This window comes from Triticum urartu, chromosome 3, assembly GCF_003073215.2.
Source record: "Triticum urartu cultivar G1812 chromosome 3, Tu2.1, whole genome shotgun sequence".
In the NCBI taxonomy this organism is placed as follows: domain Eukaryota; kingdom Viridiplantae; phylum Streptophyta; class Magnoliopsida; order Poales; family Poaceae; genus Triticum; species Triticum urartu.
Window position 1 is genome coordinate 542,758,890 of NC_053024.1, and position 23,460 is coordinate 542,782,349.

Consider the following 23,460-nt stretch of genomic DNA (forward strand, 5'->3'; position numbering starts at 1 on the left):
TTTTGAATGCATTCATATAGAAGCGTATTCACATTGTTCAAAAAACTTTGTAGTCTCAACGATGATGCATACATGTCAACTATGGGTGTTGGCTCCAACAATTCGCATTGGTCTCAAACCAATGACATGCATTTTGAAGACCATGAGTTTGAGGTGGACGAGGAGGGTGAGGGCATTGTCGACGCGCCAAAAGAAAGAGCGGGCAATTACACCAACACCGATGACATCTTACTATGCAATACTTGGTTGCAAGTGTCGAGGGATCCATCCGTTGGAGGTGATCAAAGTAGAGATGATTATTGGGGGCGGATGAAAGAACACTATGATGTTCACAACGTGAGTGGAATTGACCGCTCCGAGAGATCACTTCGGTCCCGGTGGTCGACAATCAACTCGGATTGTCAAAAGTGGGCGGCTTGTCAAAAGGCGGTTGACAAGTTGAACCCAAGTGGCACAAATGAGGACGATAGAGTAAGTGGCATTTCCATACATGTTCATCATACTTGTTGTTGGTGTTCGAAGTGCTAACTTGCTTTGTTTTCATGTAGTACCACATTGCACAAAACTTGTTCAAAGAAGAGGAGAGGAAAACCAAGAAGGGGAAGATCAAGAAAGGAAGGGTCTTTACCTTGCCTCATTGCTATAACGTGTTGAAGGATGATGAGAAATGAAAGAAGCATGAAGATTTGGATGATTTGAATTTGAGCAACAAACGCAAGCGAACAATTGAGTTGAATGATGATGAGGAGGAGGAGGAGGAGGAGGAGGATGCATCAAGTGACGGCAAGAGAAGCCCCACACCCAACTCGGTTTCATACTCGAAGCTAAAACGACCGGATGGGGGCAAGAAAGACGCAAAAGAAAAGAAGAAGAGGAAAGGAGATGATGAGCTCAAAAATGCTATGGAAGCTATTGTGAAGGCAAGAAAAGAAGCCAACAAGGTGAGGAAAATGGCAAGGAAACAAGATGCCGCGGCCGAGGAGAGGAGGGTGGCGGCCGAGGAGAGGAAGGTGGCTTTGGAGGATAGGAAGGTGAGCAATGAGGAGCGAACAAGATTGTTTGAATGGGAGAAGCACTTGTTCTTCTTGGACACATCTAACCTCAATGAGGCGCAAAAGGAGTTTGTCAATCTTTCACGTGAAGAAGTCTCGATCCAAAAAAGAGCCATGGTTCGTGCAATGGGTGGCGGTGGCCTCGGCGCCATGGGTGGCGGTGGCCTTGGCGCCATGGGTGGCATGGGTGGCTTCGGAGGTTCCGTGGGCGGTTTAGGTGCCATGGGAGGCATGGGTGCACCTCCGGCCGCCATGGGCGGAATGTCTTTCGATGTGCCTCCTCACACATATTCCCATGAAGGTGCCGTTGAAGATCTTGCCAACACCGTCGGAGCTTCACGTGATGCGGTGCGCGATGAGGAGAGGGGGGAAGAATCATCTGCGGAGGAGGCAGAATCGTCTTCCGAAGATGAGGACGAAGACGAGGAGGAGGATTGATGTGTCTTTCGTTTGTATCTTGAACTTGGTTGGATGAACTTATGGGCATGATTTTGAACTTGTGGGCATGAACTTTTATTTATTAACTTGTTTGTGTGAAAATTTATATGTCATATTCATTACATTTTGAATATTTTCAAATTTATTTTGTGTCCAAAATTTCATATATGCAATGCTCCGGCGAGTCGCGTGCGCTGCATTTTAGCGCGGCTGTTGGAGCCAGCGCTGACGGCCGCGCAAAATCAGACGAACGGCGTGCGGCAAACTAGTTTTTAGTATGTGGCGCGTAGCGCGGCTGTTGGAGATACTCTTAGATATCTTCACGGTACGGAGTCAATCTAAGAAGTGCGGCGCCACGTCCTCATCAAGACTGAAAAGTCTAGGAACAGATTTCCTCTCTAGCAAAGAAAGACAGAAAGACAGGAAATATGCGAAACGCAAGAGATAGATTAAGATGCTGGAAATTCTCAAAAAGAATAGATCAAGATGCTGGAAAACGTCAATATTCGCGTGGAAACTCGTAATGACCGTCCGTTGCACCCCCAAATGGCTCGATCGGCCCACCCAAAGACAAGAAACCGCCCGTCTCTCCTTTCGGTCTCTGCCCACCCGCTCTTAGCTCAACTCGTTCTCATCGGATCGGACCGATCCATGGCGCGTCGACACCTATGCCCGGGCAGCAAAACCCCTGCCGCATTTTTCTATCCTATCGCCGCGTTAGTTTAATCGGAACGGTCGGGTAAATGCATGAGCCAGCCGGTAATCCAAAGCTAGCGAGACCATGGCGACAAGCGGAACCATCCAAGCCGAGCTTAGCCAGGGTTTGGTGTCTTCCAGCGCCTGAGTCGTGAGCGGCAATGGCCCCTGCCGGTCTCGCCGGCAGCGAGTCGCGTCGGGGGCCCCGCCGCCGTCCGACGTGGCCGACCGCGCGGCCCCACGTGCCCCCGCCGGGCTCGGCCAGGGACCTCCGCGTGGGCCACGCCTGCCTCCCGCGACGTCTGCATGGCTTCATCCCCTTCTCCGGTGCGCCGGCTCCCCTATATAAACCCCTCCAGCCTCCCGTAACCAACCGCCTCCTCACACACACTCCGCGAACCAAACCTTCCAGCCAGAGCAACAAGCCGGCAAGAAACACCCACCGACCCGCCCAGCAGCAGCAACAGAGCTCGGGCGACTCCCTTCCTTCCTTGCTCGCTAGCTCTGCGCGCCATGGCTCCGGCGACGGCGGACGCGGCGGGGGCGGCGGTGGGGGGTCGGGTGAAGACGGCGCTGGGGGTGGCGGCGTGCGAGCGGGACGCGGAGAAGCTGGAGCTGATCGAGCAGCTGACCAAGGGGTTCGACGACGAGCAGCAGAGGGTGCTGGCGGCGATCCTGGCGCGGAACAACGGCGCCGAGTACCTCCGCCGGCACGGCATGGAGGGGTGCACCGACCGCGAGTCCTTCAAGGCCCGCGTCCCCGTGGTGACCTACGAGGACCTGCGGCCGGAGATCGAGCGCATCGCCAACGGCGACCGCTCCAACATCATCTCCTCCCACCCCATCTCCGAGTTCTTGACCAGGCACCTCCCCCTCCTCCTTGCCCTTTGCGTGCTCCAGCCAGCCAGCCAGCACTGACTACTCCTCATTTAATTTCTCTTTGCTGGGTGAATGAATGAGTGGGCTGGCTGGCTGTTTCATATCGTAGTGGGCGGTAAATTGACGTTTTACTTAATTAATGCAGCTCGGGGACGTCAGCCGGGGAGAGGAAGCTAATGCCGACGATCGAGGATGAGCTGGACAGGAGGCAGATGCTCTACAGCCTCCTCATGCCCGTCATGAACCTGTGCGTGCTCTCTTCCTCTCTTCTTCTTACTGTCATCTACTTACTTATTCTTGCTTTAATTTGTCTTCTTCCTCACCTTAATTTGGTTGATTGCACCGACGACTGGATTAATATTAATGTCCGTTCGATCGACCGCTCGATCTGCATATCCAAATTAAGACTTACTAGAGATGCTAATCAAATCCTATATATATTATCACAATTACCACATCACCTAGTAATAAGTCTGTATACACGGCTGGGCTGGGGTTCAGTTAAGCTCCTGGCAAGCTAGCTACATACATACGTATGGCAATCAATCATGAAATGGTCTGTTACGCATGCTAAAAATAACGGAACGGAACAGAAGAGACATGATGGAGGTAGCCAGCAGTCATGCGTTTGTGGCCTGCTTCCCTCCTGACCTCACCCGGGGCTTGGCTAGGAAACGCGGCAACTGCTGCCTGCTGGGTCGAGGTCGCTCGCTCGCTAACTAATCATGCATCCACACCGGGCCTAAAATAATGTGTTTGTATCTTAGACGCCAGTGATGCCTTGGGCGATCCCTCTACTTTTTAGGCGCCAAGATTCCTCCCCTCCCCCTAGCCTCCACTATTTGTAAGCCTCTAACGGCCGGGCCGGCTAGGCTAGCTTCCTTCCTAGAATAACATAACATTGTGGCGTTTCAAAGTCCATCGCATGATGCCTGCGTGCGCACGCACGTAACCGGCCGGGCCGGGCCGTTGGAGTGGCAAGGCGACAAGTGCCATATCTTCCATGTCCCGCCAGAATAGGCCACTGCAGCGCATTCGGAGAGCGGACAGGACCCAACCAACTTGCGCATATATACATGTAAACACAGAGAGAGATATGCGCGCAGACTGCATGCGCAAAAACAAATCCGTTTGCTTCCGTGTGCACCGTTCCAATACAAACATTGTTGTATATTTATGCGCGGCGAAAAGAACGGTGCAACAACTGCGCACTGTGTGTATTGATCACTTGGTCAAATGCTCCATTTCTTCATATGTATATGGGTCGTGTTAACATCAACCGATCGATGGATCGTTACGCCGGTGCATATATGAATATGATGAGGATCCTTTCCGGATCAATGATTAGCACTAGCTGGCTAGCTAGCTAGCTAGGCGTGCATCAAATTCAAATTGGGGTGGTACAAAACACTTTCTAGCTACTCCCTCCGTTCCAAATTACTCGTCGCAGAAATAAGTGTATCTAGAACTAAAATACATCTAGATATATCCATACTTGCGACAAGTAATTCGGAACGGAGAAAGTAGATCAAAAAAATTGGGGTAAAATTTAGAATGCAAAAAAAAAACATGATGGAGGAAGGAAGCATGGCATGCATGAGTGACTGATTGGACGAGAACGTGGCATGCATGCAGGTTCGTCCCGGGGCTGGACAAGGGCAAGGGGCTCTACTTCCTCTTCATCAAGTCGGAGACCAAGACGCCCGGCGGGCTGCCGGCGAGGCCGGTGCTGACCAGCTACTACAAGAGCGACCACTTCAAGTACCGCCCGTTCGACGCGTACCAGGTGTACACCAGCCCCACGGCGGCCATCCTCTGCACCGACTCCTTCCAGTCCATGTACTCGCAGATGCTGTGCGGCCTGCTGGTGCGCACCGAGGTGCTCCGCGTCGGCGCCGTCTTCGCGTCCGGCCTGCTCCGGGCCATCCGCTTCCTGCAGCTCCACTGGAAGGAGCTGGCCCGCGACATCGAGACCGGCACGCTCAGCGCCAAGGTGGCGGAGCCGTCCATCCGCGCCGCCGTGGCCGAGGTCCTGGAGCCCAACCCGGACCTCGCCGCGTTCGTGGCGGCGGAGTGCGGCAAGGACAACTGGGAGGGGATCATCACCAGGATGTGGCCCAACACCAGGTACCTGGACGTGATCGTGACGGGGGCCATGGCGCAGTACATCCCCACGCTCAAGTTCTACAGCGGGGGGCTCCCCATGGCGTGCACCATGTACGCCTCCTCCGAGTGCTACTTCGGGCTCAACCTCCGCCCCATGTGCGACCCGTCCGAGGTCTCCTACACCATCATGCCCAACATGGGCTACTTCGAGCTGATGCCGCACGACCCGGAGGCGCCGGCGCCGGCGGTGTCCAGGGACGACCCGCCGCCGCGGCTCGTGGACCTGGCCGACGCGGAGGTGGGGAAGGAGTACGAGCTGGTGATCACCACGTACGCCGGACTGTGCCGGTACCGCGTGGGGGACATCCTGCAGGTGACCGGGTTCCACAACGCGGCGCCGCAGTTCAGGTTCGTGCGGCGCAAGAACGTGCTGCTCAGCATCGACTCGGACAAGACGGACGAGGCGGAGCTGCAGGCGGCGGTGGAGCGGGCGGCGAGGCTGCTGGCGCCCTACGGGGCGAGCATCGTGGAGTACACGAGCGAGGCGGACGCGACGACCATCCCGGGGCACTACGTGGTGTACTGGGAGCTGATGCTCAAGGGCTGCCGCGAGGCGCTGTGGCCGGAGGCGGCGGTGTTCGAGCGGTGCTGCCTGGAGATGGAGGAGGCGCTCAACTCGGTGTACCGGCAGGGGCGGAACGGCGACGCCATCGGGCCGCTGGAGATCCGGGTGGTGCGGGGCGGCACCTTCGAGGAGGTGATGGACTACGCCATCTCCCGGGGCGCCTCCATCAACCAGTACAAGGCGCCCCGCTGCGTCTCCTTCGGCCCCATCATCGAGCTGCTCAACTCCAGGGTGCTCTCCAAGCACTTCAGCCCCGCCTGCCCCAAGTACGGCCCGCCCAACAAGTGACCGCCAACCGTTTGATCGATCGGTCGACGGATTATGGCGTCGATCGGTCCGTCCGTCCGTCCGTCCATGGCATTCAGATTCAGCTAGCATACATACGCTGCTGCTGCTGCTACTAGTCGATCTGTCTACTAAAATAATATGTTGTGTACTAGTACCTGTTTGTTTGTTGTGTCCTGTGTGACAATTCCTAGCTACTTTTAATTGCTGTTGGCTGGCTCGTCGTCCGGTACTTATTAGATTGTGCTAGTAGTTACATTACATGATGCAACTATGGATCTGTCGTGTCATTTCTTATGTGGAGTCAAGTCAAGTGGCGTGCGTTTGTAATGCTAAGTTGGAAACGTCATTCTTGGCCGAATGCACAATAGACCGGCCTTGTCGGGTATCCATCCATCTCACCTTTCTTTGTTGACGTGCCTACATTACATACTCTATGTATGTTTTCTTCTCTCTGGTTCTGTTAAGAGGGAGCGACAGTATTCATCTCCAGCGGAGCATCGTCATACTACATACATACCCCTGAACAATATTCAGGTACTCCTCTTCTTTCAGGAATCACAATTATTACATTACATGCATGTCTGTCTGTTGTTGACTTAATTGATTGTACTATGGTACTATGTTAATGTTACATCACTCATTTTTTCTATATTTTTACAATATGATTCCTTTAGTTAAAAGAAATAAGGATAGGGCCACAACTTCCCGCTCCCAACTTCAGACAGAACTTCTAACTCCTTGTGGTTGCTCTCAATTCTGAAATAATATAACTCTAAACTTGTCTCAACCTACTATAAGTTGCATACAGATACAGAAGACAAATAAGAGAGTGGGACGCCGTGATTGTAATGTAACTTGCCATTTTGCACATTTCAAGTTCAGAACACATTTCCTAAGGGCTAGAAGAGCAGCAATTTATTGGAAGCGTGGCACAATTTCAATTTCAATAGTAATAATAAGCAAAATGTCTCCATGACCTACATATAAAAACTTTGCAGCAATATAGAAAATATGCATATAGGTGTCTTCTAAATTATCAAGCATCAGGAAACAAGAAACCCCATATTACAACTACGGGTCCACATTCCATGTTGCACATTACATAGATGGTTGTGAGAATACCAAAGATGATTATTTAGATTTATTATTAGATATTCTAAACATGATCTTTGGCCTTGTGTTGCAGCAGGTGTCCACTGCACCTTCATCTCAGAACATCTGGAAGTCTTCTCAATTTTGGTCCATGCCCCAGGCGTTTTGGCTTTATATCCTATGTTAAATAATTGAAATGTCATGCACTGGAGTTCAAAATTAAAATAGCCATAATATTCAAAATGCCTAAGAATGAAGGGGATACTCATGAGTCACAATCTGCCCATTATAACTAGAAGCCCCTTTAAAAATAAACTGAATAAGGGTGGACCTATAGAAGGGTTAGCTACAATTTACCAAGAAAATAACCAGAAACTGGCCAAGATTAATCACAAGTAGACAGATTCGATATGTCCACAATGAAAATTCAATTTGTCTGTGTGCGTTACTTTGCAAACCTCTGGAAGTAGTATTTGCATACAGATATAATGGTCTACCTCTACTTGACCTTAACTGTGACTGTCTGATCTAATCCAGATTGGTTTATAAGAAATAACTTTATGATGCAAACCACCAAACAAGTGCAACCAAGTTAACTAAGACAATTTAAGCAAGTGGAGAAAGAAACATGGATAGTCTATATACCTATATACTACCCCTACATCTGCCTATTACTGATAAGACTCACATTTTCAGGGAGTAACTGGGCACATATTTACAATGCTTTTGGTTTAAACCTAGCAGTATCGATATTGATCTGATGTGATATATAAAACGTACACACATATGTCTGCTAGTAGTTGTCAATGGGAACCACTTTTTGGTTTCTCCAATCAAATGTCTTAAGCTAGATACAAGATCAACACCAAAGGCATCAATCACAACCTTGTCGCTCTGTTCTTATTAAGAACATGAAAAAAAGCACATCAATAAATAAAATGCACATCCTTTAAAATGTCCAGAAAACAGTTTGTTGGGGCTATTGCAGGATACCTGGTCGAATATTGCTGTAGGGATCGCAAGTGTCGCCACTGCATTAGGGGCGTCTACTATTCCAGATATCCTACCCTCACATGGACAGCATGACAGTAAAAGATAGACCTGCATATAACCCAATGTTAATACTGTAACTTTTTAAGATAATGTTCTTCTAACATGATACTTGCAGGATGACAGTAAACATACTGCCTACCTGCTCCTTGGAGTACCCAAATCTGGAAAGATACTCAATGGCATTGAGAACTGCACGCTTGTACGCAACTGATGCATCAAGGAAATGCTGTTTCCCCGACTCATCAACACTGATGCCTTCAAAGACTAACCATTCTGAGAAACGTGGCTCCACCGGACCTATCTCAAAGATAGGATTCACATGAAGTGGTGTAGGACCAACAGGAGTCAAGTATTCCTTCATCCCACCTCTTATGATCTCACACCTGCACAAAATGTGAAGGTGAAATTAGTGGAATTTCAGAAGCACGGCACGAGAAGTAAAATCGCATGGACAGATTTTGTTATCTAACCAGCAAATTCAGCAACTCCTGCAAAATTGTTGAACTGCGAATTGCAATTTATTAGGTACGATATGAATTGCCAGTGTGGTTAGAAATAAGCAATGCTCTAGCGGAGGAGTCTGATCACACGAGTAATGCACTATGCCACAGAAGCATCAGCCTAAAAATGCCATGAAGACACGACGCACTAAACCAGTGTGGTGAGCCTGTAGGCCTTGTGGCGTAGGCATAGCGTAATACAGCTTGATCCAATGAATACATCTTCTATGCTTCTATCTCCATCTGTTTATCTCTGCCCATCTGAATCTGACAAGTTTCAAACAAGCAGCTATGGAGATGCTTCCTGCTACTGTGCCGGTCTAGTTTCTTGATAAAGAATGGTGAAACCTAATGATGGGAGGTTCTCTCACATAATGGATCTGGGCTGTTGTGACTGGTTCTTTTGGTCGACTCTTGGAGTAAGAGGTCCAGCAAACAACCATGAGATACCAGATGCGTTTAAATAAAAGCTACTAAATGTAACAAGTATTGAAAAGTGTAGACAAGGACAAAGGCAATTACTTTAGCTCAAGGAATCCACTCATTTCTATTGCTCCGCAAAATGAGACTTCACCATCACCTTGGGAGAAGTGCATATCACCAGTACTCAGATTTGCTCCGTCAACAAATACTGGTAGATAAACTTTGGAACCTCTGCTTAGATTCTTTATGTCACAATTCCCCCCATTCTCTCTTCCAGGAATAGTTCTTGCTGCTTCATTTGCAATTTTTTGCCATTCAGCAGTCCCTTCTTGAATCTGCAAACATTGCATGCATTGTCAACATATCTATTTAACCATATACTCCCTCCGTTCCTAAATGTAAGTCTTTTTAGAGATTTCAATAAGGTTTGCATACGGATGTATATAGACATATTTTAGAGTGTAGATTCACTCATTTTGCTCCATATGTAGTCCGCATTGGAATCTCTAAAAAGACTTATATTTAGGAACGGAGGGACATTTAAACAAAGTATCGATGAACACAGGACTTGAGATTTCAGATTGCGAGTTTTACGAACCTGACCAATGAATCTGATTTTTTTTCCTGGCTGGTAATTTATATTTTGGGAGTATAATATGTTCTGTCTACCTATGTGGTGGCGATATTCTTGGCAAGATCATTCCTATATACACTCCTGCTGTTGTATGGAAGCTTTACAGTACCTACATGAATCAACATTTCCTTCTGGCTCATGGCTAACAACATGCGTCAGGTCAATGACATCAGTTATGAACTTTTTCCGACTTGTTCTTTGACTGTGTGGTTGTTAGACAGACCTGGCCTGCCACCTATTTAAAGTTTATTAGAGATTGTCTCATGTAACTTGGCTGTATTATGGAGTTTATGGAAGCTAAGGAATGATATGTGTTTAAAGGGGTGCTGAGGAGCATGCTGCATGGACAAACTCGATGCAGTGATGGAAACTTCTATGCAACAATACGCAATCTCAGCTGATAGATCGCTGCATTTTTCTGGTGAAGAAGTGAGGTGAACAAATAAGGATCGCCTTGAGGGATCAAATGGCATGCCAATGATGATTCAGTTTCCAGGTGATAAAGTTGACTATTTTTGAGCTATGTGCTGTGGTCATCTCTGTTCACCGTCCGACAAAAACGTTTACGAGTATAAAACATTATGTTATTTTCCAAGTGGTGCCTGGACACCTTAAACTTCAATGAAGCGCAGATAAATCTGTCTGCCCCTGAGGTCCTTCACATTGTAAAATTAATGCCGATTTCACTAATGAAAGGAAGGAAGGAAGGAAGGAGGCCCCTGTTCTTTAACACAAATAGCTTATATCTCCTAGATTAATATCTGCGTGTAAAACAGTTGTACTGGAATTCTGAGCCACATAAGAAGATAAACTACTAATTATAAGTACTGCAGTTAAAGTGAACCATTCATGAGGCAGCACACCGTACCTTTCCAAGTAAGCAGTTGTCAGAGGTTGGTAAGCTAGCAAGGGGTCTCTGATGTAGAACTTCGCACAGTTTCAGAGACTCGTGACCTGTCTCGATCAATTTTCTTTCCCTGTCGTTCCATATATTAAGAAGTTCAACTGATGGTGCAGTTCCCACTATACCAGGATGAGTTAATCCCGGAAACCGGACACCTGGTATGCAGAAATGGAACTACTGAACGATCTAAAGCTGAAACGCTTCATTCACACAAGAACTTTTACCTGGTATCTGAGGGGAGTATGCATAAATTCCTTCAAAATACCAAATGGCTTTTCTTGCACTTGGGAAGTGGTCGGTTAAGAACCCGCCTCCATTATCCTTTTCGAATATTCCAGTATAACCCCACTCGTCACCAGGGAGCGGACCGAGGTTGCAGATCTCTACGGCAAGAAGATCACCAGGTGAAGCTGGAACCCCTTCAGCATCGACTATTCTAAGGGGGCCACTGAGATAATGAGTCTGTAGAAAACCCATATTCAGTTTGGCACAAGACTTGCTTTTGATGAGAAATACTACAATGAAGCGCACATAAAACAACATCTCTTCCATAAAAAAATTGCATACTTACAATTGTGAGGTCCAGAAATTTGATATCATCTGCAGAGTCATCATCTCTAACCCGTCCTCCAGTCCAATCGACCATCTCAACACGGAATAATTCCCCTTCAGTTACATCAGCAACAGGAGGGATATCCGGATGCCAGCGGTTATGGAGACGAACCTTCTGCTCCCATGGCTTCTTCTTCACATCTATGGGCACCACAAGTCTGGGAGTCAGCGGAGCCATGTTTTGTTATGTACCTTCAGGGCTTCATCCTTTTGTAAGCTCTGTGCAGCTTTATACTGGCAACATATCTACTTTTATGAGTCACACTGGAACCAAACGAGCAAAGACAGAAAAATCCAGGGAAGACAACATTTTAGATATGCATCCACTTTGAAAGCACGCCGAAACATGAATGGTGGTGTTTCCAAGGATTAGACACATCTTTACCTAGCAATAATAGAGTAACTGGGTCACCATCAAGTAACAGTTTTCCAGCTGGTCCCTCAAATCTCTATAGGCCACTCAGAGCTAAGAAAATGAGATATTTTCTTGTCCAGAGCGGTACCAACCAACTTGTGTTGTCGTATTCATTTGTATTTTTCACAGGCTGCGTCATGGATGACTTATGCTACTGAGGATGCACATAGTTAGCTTTTATGGCAGTATTAAAATATTAATCTCAAGATGCATCCCGTCACAAATTGCAGAAGCCCTTAATTAGGAAATTGTGTCTCCTGCACCAAATCTATTTTACTAGCACTCCAGTTCAGAATAAGTAACATTTCGGAAATCTACATGGTCTTCAAGATGTAACTTTGACCACTAATTTCCACAATATGTATAAAACCAAGAAAATAATAATAAATTGGAAACCTTTTTAAGACAAATATGCAGATACGATTTTTCAGGTTTTCAGTCTAAGCATTTAAAACGGTATTGCTAGTCAAAGTTTTATTAGTTTGACTGAAGAGATAGTCAATTAGAAATGCCTTTGTTCAAAGAAGCAAAACTCTATAACTAATAATGGCAGTAAGTTACAACAATGCTCATTTTTGTTAGAGTGACGAGCAGCCTTGTAAACCTCAATATTACAATGGAGCCAAGGATGCAAATGTATTGTTTTTACAAATGAGCAACAAAAGTCCATTGCACGATTCAGATCGACAGCTCAAAGGTCGTGCTGCTTCTTTTTTCGTGCAAGGACCATAACCTGCAGGAGGCGTGTTTCCGAGAAAACTCAGAACTAAAGGATTTGTGAAATAAGAGTTAAAAGCTTTTCTTCTTTCCCCAAATATTAACATTTATTATGGATGACTATATGCACAACTATCAGCAGTAACTAACAAAGCTGTAGCCTTAACAAACCTTTTCACATCGAACCAAGCATGTGTGCCCCAAGCAATTCCAGTCTCATTGGCACCAATTCAACCATGATTTAGGAATCCCAGACGCATGTTTCTCAAATTCCTGCTCCCAAATCGATGTCCATGGTCTCAATTTCTCATCCTCACAACTTGGAGTGATAAGCAAGTTCTTGCTTCTCTACATGCACATCAATCCACCCTCCAATGTTCCTCATGAAACACATATAATTCATCAGTAATACGTTTCTTTGGCCTGTGTTACCGCACAAAAGATCCTTGGATCGGAAACATTGGCTTCGTGCTGCCAAATTTCGGTGACAACGGCCTGTCTCCTAACATCCTAAGGCTCCAGCCTGCATCCTTCCTCAATCCTTTCTTCTTCATCCACTGCAAGATCTCCTCAGCCTCCTGCCACCTCCCTGTCTCGGCATATAAATTTGATAACAGCACATAATGTGAAGCATTCTCAGGCTCTAACTCCACCAACCTTGTCATCACATGCTCACTCAATCGTGAGTCACCATGAGCCTTACAACCCCGCAACAGTAAGCCCCAGATGACTGCATTTGGCTGTGACATTGTCTCAACGACACTAAAAGCATCATCCAGGTGTCCAGAGCGACTAAGAATATCAACCATGCACCCGAAGTGCTTGATTCCAGGTCGAAACCCGTACTTTCCTTGTATGATCAGGTTAAATATTTTCCTCCCAATGTCAACAAACCCGGCATGGGCACATGCACAAAGAACAGAGATGAGCGTCACTGCATCTGGCCGGACACCATCAGCCTCCATCCTGTAGAACCACTGAAGTGCCATTGTGCCATCCTGTGCAAGAGCAAGCGCTCCAATGATAGAGTTCCAGGTATAGACATTCCTCTCGGCCATTTCAGAGAATACACGAACCCCGTCGACGACATGTCCACACTTCCCATACATATCAACGAGTGCAGTGCCTAATATAACGTCCAGCTCCCATCCCTGCTTCTGCACGTACTCATGGATCCAAGCTCCAGTTTCGATAGCACCATGGGCCGCACATGCGCCAAGCGCGGCGACCATGGTGACACGGTTGGGGGCAACAGAAGCAGACAGCATCCGCCGGAATGTGGCGAGGGCGTTGAAGCTGCGGCCGCGATTCTTGTATGAGGTGATCATGGTGGTCCACGCGACAACGTCCGGTTGGGCCATTTCGTCGAACAGCTGCTCGGCGTGGGCCAGGCATGGGTCGCAGGCGGCGTAACGCGCGAGGAGGGCGTTGCGGACGTGGAGGTCGCGCGAGAAGCCGGACTTGGCCACCCGAGAATGCACGGCCCTCAGGTCGCGGAGGGAGGAAAGGGAGGTGAGGAGAAGCGGGAAGGTGTAGCGGTTGGGGCGGCCGCCGAGGCAGAGGAAGCGGCGGAAGAGCGGGAGCGGGGAGCAGCCGGGCGCAGGGTGGAGGGAGCGGAGGATGGAGTTGAACAGGAAGACGTGGGGGCGGGAGAGGGAGGCGAAGAGGGAGAGCGCGGGGGCGAGGTGGCGGAGGCGGCCGCAGGCGAGGAAGAAGGCGGAGACGACGGTGGTGGAGCGTAGGAGAGCGGGTTCGCGGAGGATGGCGCCGCGGAGGGGCGCGAGCGCGGTGGAGGAGGTGCAGGTGTTGATCGCGTGCAGCGTGCGCGTGACGGTGGGAGCCGGCGGCGCGGAGGACGGGCGGAGCGGCGGCGGCAGGCGGGCGGGCATAACGGCGGGGTGCGTGGTGGTTTTTCCGCTTCGCACCGTCGCACGTCCAAACAGAAATCCCGGCCCTTGGGGTCAAACCTGATCAGACAGGGGACCTCCTATACCGCGACCTGCGCGCTGGGAAAGAAGCCAGCGCGCGATCTTGGGTCAACCCAGGTGCGGGGCGGGGCTCCCCTGTTTTTTATTTTTCGTTTAACTTTTTTGCTTCTTTATAGAAATTCGGGATTTCAAAAGAAGTTTAGAATTTCAAAAAATGTTCACTAATTCTAAGAAATGTTAAATGATTCATAAATATGTTCATAGTTTCCAAAAAAAGGAATATTTTTTAAGAATAAAATTTGAACTCTTCATGAATATTTTTTGCATTTGGTGAAAAAATTAAATTCCATGAATATTTTCTTAATTTTATGAACAAATTTTGATATGCTGAAAATTTTGAAAAAATAATGAACTGTTTTTAATTTGGTGAACATTTTTTGAAGTCAATGAACATAATTTTTAATTTAAAAAATGTTCGCCGACTTGAAAATGTTTGACTTTCAAGAAATTCTCAGCGATTTGAAAAATGTTTCCGGATGTCAAAAAATATTCATGAATTTGGAAAGAAAAAATGATAAAGGATAAAATGTAAAAAATAAAAAATTAAAATTAAAAGAGAAAGGAAAAAAATAAAAGGAGAAAAATGAATGAAAAAACAAGAAAAAAACTGGTTTCCAAAACCGAAAATGAGTAGTTTGACCGGCCCAGGTGTACGCACCAAATAGGATCCCGTGTCAGATAGCCCGGCACGGCCCGGCCTGGATTAAACGTGCCAGGCACGGCACCGTGCCTGCCCGTGTGACAGGCCCACGCACGGCACCTATAGTAAATGGGCCAGGCCATGTATTATTCAACCTATTGGGTTGTTTTGGGCCTATATTCAGCCGAGCTTTGCTACACCTAGAAAATAGTTACGAAATTTAATATAAGGGATTAGTTGGCAGCTTTTGATTAGAGGGGAGGAGGTCCCACCTTGAAATTCAGGGGGGTGATGAGAGCAAGACATGTACCTACTCGTAAGACTAGTCACAGTGGGGAGTAACTTAGAGTAGTAACATGCGTATGTTACTACTCTATGTTACTACCTCCACAGTGGGTAGTAATATATGTGTTGTGTCATGCATCACTTCATTTATTAGGTTATAGACTCATCTCTTTCTTAATATGTGTGATGTTACAGTAACTAGCTATGTTACCACATGCCTCTCTTTCTTCATTAATTACATGTCACATCATCTATTTTGCCTAAATAAGTGTGATGTTACCACCTATGTTACTCCCACTGTGGATAGGACTACCCACAGTGGGAGTAACATAGGTGGTAACATCACACATATCTAGACAAAATAGATGATGTGGCAAGTAATAAATGAAGAAAGAGAGGCATGTAGTAACATAGCTTTTTGCAATAATGAAAATAATGCAAAAGTGCAAATAATTGAAAATATTAAAAAATGTTGGAGTAAATGCATTTTCCATGTTCTAAATATTGAAAATTTGTTTGTTTCCTGATTTTCACCGAATTTACAGTTTACAGTTTGTTTACACTGTCAAGTTTCAGTTTCAGTTACGAGTAAACTGTCAAATTTAAAGTTTACACTGACAAGTTTCAGTTTCAGTTAGGAGTAAACTGTCAAGTTTAAAATTTACACTCAGAAGTTTCAGTTTTAATTAGGTGTAAACTGTTAAGTTTAAAATTTACACTGTCAAGTTTCAGTTTCGGTTAGGAGTAAACTGTCAAGTTTCAGTTTCAGTTAGGAGTAAACTGTCAAGTTTAAAATTTACATTGTCAAGTTTACCGAAAAAGGCTCTGGCCCCGTTTTATAAATAAAGCAAACCACCAATGCCACAGAGTACCACAACAGAACACGCACGCCACACCCAGGTAGTACAAATGGGGTTCCGCTGAGGGCACAGCCCAACACTGTCAAGTTTCAGTTTAAATTAGGAGTAAACTGTTAAGTTTAAAATTTACACTGTCAAGTTTCAGTTAGGAGTAAACTGTCAAGTTTCAGTTTCAGCATAAGGAGTACAACATTTTTATTCAGTTTCAGTTTGTTTCCGGTCAAGTTTAAAATTTACACTGTCAAGTTTAAGCATGTAAACTGAAAGTTTATTTAATCATGTTTAAGCAAGTTTAAACACTGACTAAATTTGTCATGATTCATACACTGACTAAACACTCACTAAATTTTTCATGATTCGTGTACTGACTAAATTTGTTTCAGCAAGTTTCACATGATTCATACTTGCAGGTTTCAGTATACAGCAAGCTTCAAAACCTGAATTTTAAGTTCAGCAAGTTGCAAACTACTCCAAGTATACAGTTACTAAATCATGTGACAACTGATTTTAAAACCTGGAGCACTCCTTTTGTCTGAATATTGTTTCAGTTTCAAGTACTCCAAGTATACGCAATATTGTTGTATACTCCAAGTATACAGCAAGTTTAAAACCTGGAGTAACACATGATCCAAGTATACAGCAAGTTTCAGTTTCAATTTTAAAACTGAATTTTGTCGGTTGTTTCAGTTTCAGTTTGCAGTGGAGTAAAGTTACATTGGACATTGTATCTGCGCTTCGTCTTGTGGATCATCTTCCTCTACTCGATCATTAACTTCCTCTTGTGGATCATCCTTCTTCTGGATCTTCAGGTACATCATCCTTTTCAAAAATCCTCCTCCTCTTGTGGATGACTAAAGTTCAAATCAGGCATCATCATCCTCCTCTTGCCGGCGAACTGAATGTGCAGCAATCTGACTTGTGGTGGAGGTGCGGATGCAGGACGCTGGAACTGCAGGTGCTGCCCGGTCGCTGGAACTGCAGGTGCCTGCTGATGTGGCGAAGGAGCGCGGCTTGAGCCTGGAGGGCGAGCTGGTGGACGGCGAGCACGGGCTAGGCGCTGGATCGCGAGCACAGCCTCAGGCGCCTGGAGCGCAGGATGAGGAGAATATGGAGCGCGCTGGAGAAGGAGCTGCGACGAAGATGTAGCGCGCTGGAGGCAGAGCTGCGGGGAAGAAAGACATGTGCACGTCTAATTTGAACGATAGGGGGTGTAACAGCAAAGTTGACTTTGTGTACAAAAGTCTGTCTCCCGACGCGTCACTTGTTTCGTTACGGAGGGAATATCACACAGGTACAGATAGGAGGACCTATCACAATTTACTACTCCCTCTGTCCTAAAATAAGAGGATGTTTGTTTTCAGGGACTTATTGGTTTAGGGACTTAAAAAAGTCTCTATAAGTCCCATCTAAACCAAACAGGAGGGACTTATAGGGACTAAGTGGACATTTGGGACTTATGAAATAAGACTCTCAAGAAGGGACTTATAGTTATAATATGGTCTTTTAGTCCATGTTAAGTCCCAGAAACCAAACAGGTAGGGACTTTTTAGGGACTTGAGACTTATAAGTTGAGACTAAAAAAAGTCCTAGGACTTATGAACCAAACATGGCCTAAGTACCTCAACTCTAGTACAACTGCGTACTAAAGTTAGTATAAAGTTGAGACACTTATTTTGGAACAGAGGGAGTACAACGAGAATCGACCGTAGTGAGAGTTAAATCATGGGTGCAACCACAGTTTACAGAAGAATGGTTCATGATACTGAGCACATACAAATTTCCCAAGAGGATGCAACTAGTTACGGGTGCTTTTCTCAACCTAGTAATTCAACTGACTACAATATTACAACAGCTAGGCCCCCGGGGGAGTATACAACTGTTAAGGCATGATTACAAAACATGACAGCCTTTGAATGACTGACATAATTGTTAAGGCATTGGTGCACATTTGCATTACCTAAGGGCGCACAGTTCATTGATTAGACCCTTGGACCCTGAAAGTTGATTGGTATTTGTGCCATTTGTGGCTGATGCTTCCTGACCTGTGAGAGATGATGCATAAGAATGTAACCCATGCCAAAACAGTGCTTATATGAGAAATGATCAAATGTCAGTACCTTCACACCAGCCATTGATAATAAGTTGTGAGAAGCAACATAAACATGATCTGAGTTGTCAATCCTTTTCTCTACAAAATAGATGACTTCAGATACACCTGACTGCAACAAAAAACAGCACAATGGTTAGAACTGGGTAGATTATTTTCCTTTTACGTGAGCACAGGTAGAAGCTACTTCCACATAAAAATAGTGTGAGTAGTTATTTTTGTTGATTAAAGGGGGGATAATTACCAAGTGAAAGGTACAAACAGTAATTTCATATTTCAGAATTTGCATGGTAATTGTTTTCTGTATATTTAAGGGAAATAGTGTAACATGAAAACTGCTGACTGAAACGTCAGACCAGTAAATCATTGTCAAATGTAGAGTCTTTGCACAAATTAGAGTTATAGATTTTAAATGGTAACGTTTGTAGTGAACCAGAATGGTTTGATTAAAAAGGGCAGCCCAGTGCACGTAGCTCCCGCTTGCGCAGGGTCCAGGGAAGGGTCCGACCACTTACGGTCCTACCAGAATGGTCAGATTAAACGTGAAAATATTATGTAGTACTCCCTCCGATCCATAATAAGGGCCTCTTTGATTCATAGGATTGCAAAAACACAGGAATAGGGAAAACATAGGATTGGAATGGCATGTCCATTGGATCCCTATAGGATTTGAGTTTGTTTCATTGTGTCACGGGAAAAACAAAGGAATTCTTCCAAGAGGTTGGAGTGGATGTTAGAATTCCTACGAAATGTAGTACAAATGAATCCTTAGGAAAAAATCCTACAGGATCCTATGAATCAAACGACCAACGTAGGAAAAATTCCTAAGGATTCTAATCCTTCAAAGATCCTATGAAAATCCTTTGAACTAACCTTTATTCAAAACTGCGACACTTATTTTGGATCGGAGGGAGTACAAACTTAGGTGCACATTTATAGAATCCGTGTTTAGAAATATAGAGAAACTTGTAACGAAGAAAATGTGAGGTTTGAATGCATTTCATCAATGTTTGAGTGAAATTCTGACTCCAAAATGACAAAAAAACATGTTCATTTACTTTAGGTACTAACCTGGATGATAATCTTAGCACACTCATTACAGGGGAACATGGTGACGTATAACTTCTGCAGTAGAAGGGGAACAATAAGGCATTCGTTGATGACTAATTAAAGAATGGAGAAGGAGAACGAAATAGCAAACCTGTCCAGCCGCTGAAGCATGGTTTGTATTTAAAATAGCATTAACTTCAGCATGAACAACATAGCTGCCAAGAAGTAAAAAAGGGTTAGATTTGAACATCTAGCTGCTATAAGAAATTTTGTGGAGGACAATGCATCATACCATAGCATTTAGCAAATGCATAGAGATCATAATTTCATAGCAATGTTAGAATTGCTACAATATCTCGCAGAAATATTAGACAACAGACCTCTTTTCTGTTTATAACAATGTAAATCAGGCAATAAAATTTACATTCTCCAAAAAAAATGGATGACAACACAATGAAGTGGCAAGATATGAAGGGTTGACAGTTTTGCAAGTAGCGAGCCAGACAATTGCTAACCAGCAGTGCAGCTATATTGCTTGTAAGATCAACTATTGCTTACACAAAATTAAGGTAATCAGAGTTTCTTTCACAATATAGCACAAAACAGAAAGGGTTATCTGGTGGGTTTTCTGAAAAACACCCAGTTATTTAGTAAATTCGAATTTTATTAAAGTTGCAATTCTTTTCTGCTAATTAGATGTGCTTACATGAGCTTGTTTTGTGATGAATGTGCTTACATGCGTTATTTCCCAAAACTGAAAGCAACAACCATTTTACTGAAGAAATTCATAACTTACGGATATTTTGTCTCCAATGGATCCCCTCTTGCAGATTTCTGCAGTAGAAAAGTAATACAAAGAAATTAATATGTCAAATCTATTTAATTGGATAAAAAATGAACACCACATGAGAAACTTAAATTTACACTAGCATCAATAGAGCTTCACTAGTTCTTATTAGTGAATGGACCTCAACTTACAGCCCTTCTAATTAAAGCTTCAAAGATAATTACCTTTGCCCAAGGAAGCTTATCATCCGAACAGCCTCTTGGGAATCCATTGTAGCCAATACCTGTTGGTAAAAACAGTTGAACTATATTATCAAAAGATGACAAACTATGGCACTTGGCCTATCACAACAATCCTTGTACTTTGCTTATCATTACTGCAGCCATCAATTAAAGTTCTGGATAAATCAAGTTACATATCATAAAGCAGCTTAGCCTCCATCCTTACCTAGGATAATGCCCTCTTGGCTAACCAAGCAAGCGCCAACCTGCATAAAATGGATTTTAGGTAAAAAAATCATAATGTTTGACAAATAAAAGTGAACAAAAAATGAAAAATCTTACATGAGTTGCTACTTGCTACCTTATGTTGAGATTTATTTTTATGCCACATTCACTGAATAAATGATGTCAAACAAACTTTCAATACAATCAACAGGACTGTCAGTGATCCCTGATATTGCTGCTTTGTGTGAAAAGCTCAAAATCACTATAATAGTTTTAATTTTGAAAGGCTGATCAACTTTTCATTGAGTCAGCCTAGAATGCAGTCGGCCAAAGTTGCACAGATATTGATCAAGCCCCCCCCCCCCCACACACACACACACACACGCACACCAGCACACGCGCGGTTGCGACCCAGCTCTAACTCCAAAGTCCCGTGGCGGCTCCACCTCACGACCCTAACTCCCTAAGCACTCCAGTTATGTCTCCTCTTTCAGCTCCACTGCCACATCACCGTCGCTTCCAGCTTGCAGTTCACCGGCATGAGTTTGGCGTCAACTCTGGTTTGGAAGGGAAAACAAAGCCAATTGCCTAATGGCAAATGAATTATTCGTTGCAGTGGCTAGAGACAGCTGGTCGGCCACGTTCGGACATGGCTTTCCCATTATCTCACGCAGCAGCAGACTACCGGTTTCATTGAGGAATTTCTACGAACAGACTGAGCGCAAACACATATTTAGGATATTTCGACAGGCGTCAACAGAGATGTGCCTCACCTGCCGGTTAGGATCCTTTGAACGCTCGGCTGAAAGGAACGCAATCGCCATGAAGTAGTCGTCCCATGAGATGAACCTGCAACAAGAACCCCAAAAAATAAAAACGGGGGCACAAATCCTCCCAAGCTTAACAAGAGCGGCAACCAAGATACGCGAGGCGGCGAGGGGCGGTGAAAGAGGGCCCGGCAAAGGGGACTAACCCTTCCCTCTTGGTGGTTTTGAAGGGGTCCTGCGCTGGCGGATGCCTGGCGGCGCAGCCGTTGACGGGGAGTGGCTCGGTGCACGGCGGGGGCGGGGGCGGGCTCTGGGGCTTGGAATTGGTTGCCGAGTAGGAGTACAGGAGCGCGGCCGCGGAAGCTACGGCGCCTGCGGCGGCCGAGATGGACGCTATGGCGAGATCCCTCGTCGAGGCCATCGCTCGTCGACGGCTAGATCCGGGGCGGAGCTCCTACCTACGGAACGCGGGAAATTTTTGGGGGGCGCTTTCCTTTCCTTCCCTCTTCTGTTAGACTTTTCCCGCGTCGAGATTTGGAATAGTCTGCTCGTCCTTTTTATGGGCTAATATTCGGTCTTGCCGGTCTGGAATTGCTGATGATTTGTATCCATAAGGTGGGCCCTAGGGGCATCTCGACAAATTTCCGGGCCGGCCCATTAGTGTTCCAAGACCTGATTCCTGATTTTGCGAAGGTTCTTTTTCCGGTTTTGGGAAGGTTCTAGAAGGTCTTCTACAAAAAGGAAGGTTCTAGAAGTTTTTTTTACTTTCTAGTTTTTTTACTTTCTAGTTTTTTTTCTTTTTGTTTTTTATTTTCTAAATTTATTTCATGTTCGTTTTTAAATTTTTTTTATATTTTCTTTCAAAAATCATGTTTTAAAAAAATTGTTCATTTTTTATAAAAAACGTAAACTTGTACATAATAGAAATTGTTCACATTTAAAAATGGTCATACTATTTTTAAGATTTTTCACCTTTTTAAAAAATGTTTGGGGTTCTAAATTCTGTTTACCAGTGTTCTTTTAATATGTTCAAACAACTGCAAACCAAAAGAACCCGCATAGAAAATTAGGAACACTCCCTGTTGAACGAGACACTGAGATGGGTCGCCCCGCTAAGCGTTGCATGTGGGATTGGTTTGCCTTTTGTTGAGATAAACTACACATAGGAGGGTTATCTCCAAGGGGCAGTCTAAATCGCTCCAATTGTCTGTTTGTGCAGGCTCTCGTCTGTATTTGGGCGCAAAATCATCTCTATCGACTTCCTTTAGGGCCATTTTTGGGGGACTTGTGGGTGGCTTGCAAAATAATTTGCCCCTACCCGGCTTATTCTCGCACCGCTGTCTAAAATTTTATTTTAGAAGCCTATTGATTAAAAAAAGTCTCCTAAAGGAAGACATGCCTATAGTTGGTTTTTTACCATAATGAGTCTTAGTACTTGTGTTACTTGCTAAGTGAACGGCTATAGGAACATGTGTCAGGACCGGTTTTCCAGGATATAAATTTCCCAGTCAATTGTCCTTGTGCTCACCAGCCCCAGGATTACTGTTAGCTGATGAGACACAATCTTGATACAGAAATTCCAAGCAAAATATAAAATATGCAGTACAAGACCATTCTCGTCTATGAGTACAACAAAAGTTTTCTAATGGATGACGGCGGAAGCGGTTTGCGAATCATCAGCGTCTATGGGACTCCATTTCCCACAGGAACAGCTGACCTGGATAACTCCTATCTTTGCACGGCTGCTATCTCCATTGCCTAGGTTCCGGGACTGTCGTCGTTGAGCTCCTCTCCAAGTAAGAAATCTGGCCAAGACAATAGTCAGGGACAAGCCAGTGAGTACTTTGAATGTACTCACAAACATCATGAAAACAGGTATAACATAGCATGTGCTACTCATGCACTGAAATAATCCACGATCACTTAGTCAGTCCCAAAAAAATCCATGATGCACGTAAGCAGGTCATTCGTATTAAACAGGAATAAGCGATCTGAGAATGAAGATAAAATAAACCGATCGGGTGGTTTAGCAAAGCACTGTTTCAGCATTAGTAAATCAGAAGAGTGGGAGACCATCGTCCCTGACTTTATTCTCC

At 45.2% G+C, this 23,460-nt stretch overlaps 3 protein-coding genes across 3 annotated transcripts; 1 reads left to right on the forward strand and 2 right to left on the reverse strand.

The window, feature by feature from the left end:
* Positions 1-2,566: 2,566 nt before the first annotated feature.
* Positions 2,567-6,394, forward strand: LOC125544872 (probable indole-3-acetic acid-amido synthetase GH3.2). Its single transcript, XM_048708651.1, has 3 exons — positions 2,567-3,049; positions 3,211-3,312; positions 4,701-6,394. The coding sequence occupies exons 1-3, from the start codon at positions 2,700-2,702 to the stop codon at positions 6,082-6,084; spliced, it is 1,836 nt and encodes a 611-aa protein (XP_048564608.1). The 5' UTR covers positions 2,567-2,699; the 3' UTR covers positions 6,085-6,394.
* Positions 6,395-6,998: 604 nt separating this feature from the next.
* Positions 6,999-11,640, reverse strand: LOC125544873 (formamidase-like). The gene is made up of 7 exons (XM_048708652.1): positions 11,262-11,640; positions 10,915-11,152; positions 10,655-10,845; positions 9,252-9,487; positions 8,369-8,612; positions 8,170-8,277; positions 6,999-7,354 (listed from the first exon to the last, which is right to left on the reverse strand). Exons 1-7 carry the CDS (start codon positions 11,478-11,480, stop codon positions 7,289-7,291), a joined length of 1,302 nt encoding a protein of 433 aa, XP_048564609.1. The 5' UTR covers positions 11,481-11,640; the 3' UTR covers positions 6,999-7,288.
* Positions 11,641-17,895: 6,255 nt separating this feature from the next.
* On the reverse strand, positions 17,896-21,898 carry LOC125544874 (deoxycytidylate deaminase). Its single transcript, XM_048708653.1, has 9 exons — positions 21,571-21,898; positions 21,371-21,446; positions 20,599-20,638; positions 20,376-20,434; positions 20,161-20,198; positions 19,516-19,579; positions 19,386-19,439; positions 18,325-18,426; positions 17,896-18,249 (listed from the first exon to the last, which is right to left on the reverse strand). The coding sequence occupies exons 1-9, from the start codon at positions 21,783-21,785 to the stop codon at positions 18,187-18,189; spliced, it is 711 nt and encodes a 236-aa protein (XP_048564610.1). The 5' UTR covers positions 21,786-21,898; the 3' UTR covers positions 17,896-18,186.
* Positions 21,899-23,460: the final 1,562 nt, after the last annotated feature.

Excerpts from the sequence above, each read along its gene's own strand:
- LOC125544874 (XM_048708653.1), bottom strand. The coding sequence starts at position 21,785 with ATGGCCTCGACGAGGGATCTCGCCATAGCGTCCATCTCGGCCGCCGCA. Across the intron at positions 20,639-21,370 it reads CAAAGGATCCTAACCGGCAG|GTTGGCGCTTGCTTGGTTAG; the intron begins GTGAGGCACATC and ends CATTTTATGCAG. Across the intron at positions 20,199-20,375 it reads ATAAGCTTCCTTGGGCAAAG|AAATCTGCAAGAGGGGATCC; the intron begins GTAATTATCTTT and ends TTTCTACTGCAG.
- LOC125544872 (XM_048708651.1), top strand. The coding sequence starts at position 2,700 with ATGGCTCCGGCGACGGCGGACGCGGCGGGGGCGGCGGTGGGGGGTCGG. Across the intron at positions 3,050-3,210 it reads ATCTCCGAGTTCTTGACCAG|CTCGGGGACGTCAGCCGGGG; the intron begins GCACCTCCCCCT and ends TAATTAATGCAG. Across the intron at positions 3,313-4,700 it reads CTCATGCCCGTCATGAACCT|GTTCGTCCCGGGGCTGGACA; the intron begins GTGCGTGCTCTC and ends GCATGCATGCAG.
- LOC125544873 (XM_048708652.1), bottom strand. The coding sequence starts at position 11,480 with ATGGCTCCGCTGACTCCCAGACTTGTGGTGCCCATAGATGTGAAGAAG. Across the intron at positions 11,153-11,261 it reads AATTTCTGGACCTCACAATT|ACTCATTATCTCAGTGGCCC; the intron begins GTAAGTATGCAA and ends GGTTTTCTACAG. Across the intron at positions 8,613-9,251 it reads AGTGGATTCCTTGAGCTAAA|GTGTGAGATCATAAGAGGTG; the intron begins GTAATTGCCTTT and ends CATTTTGTGCAG.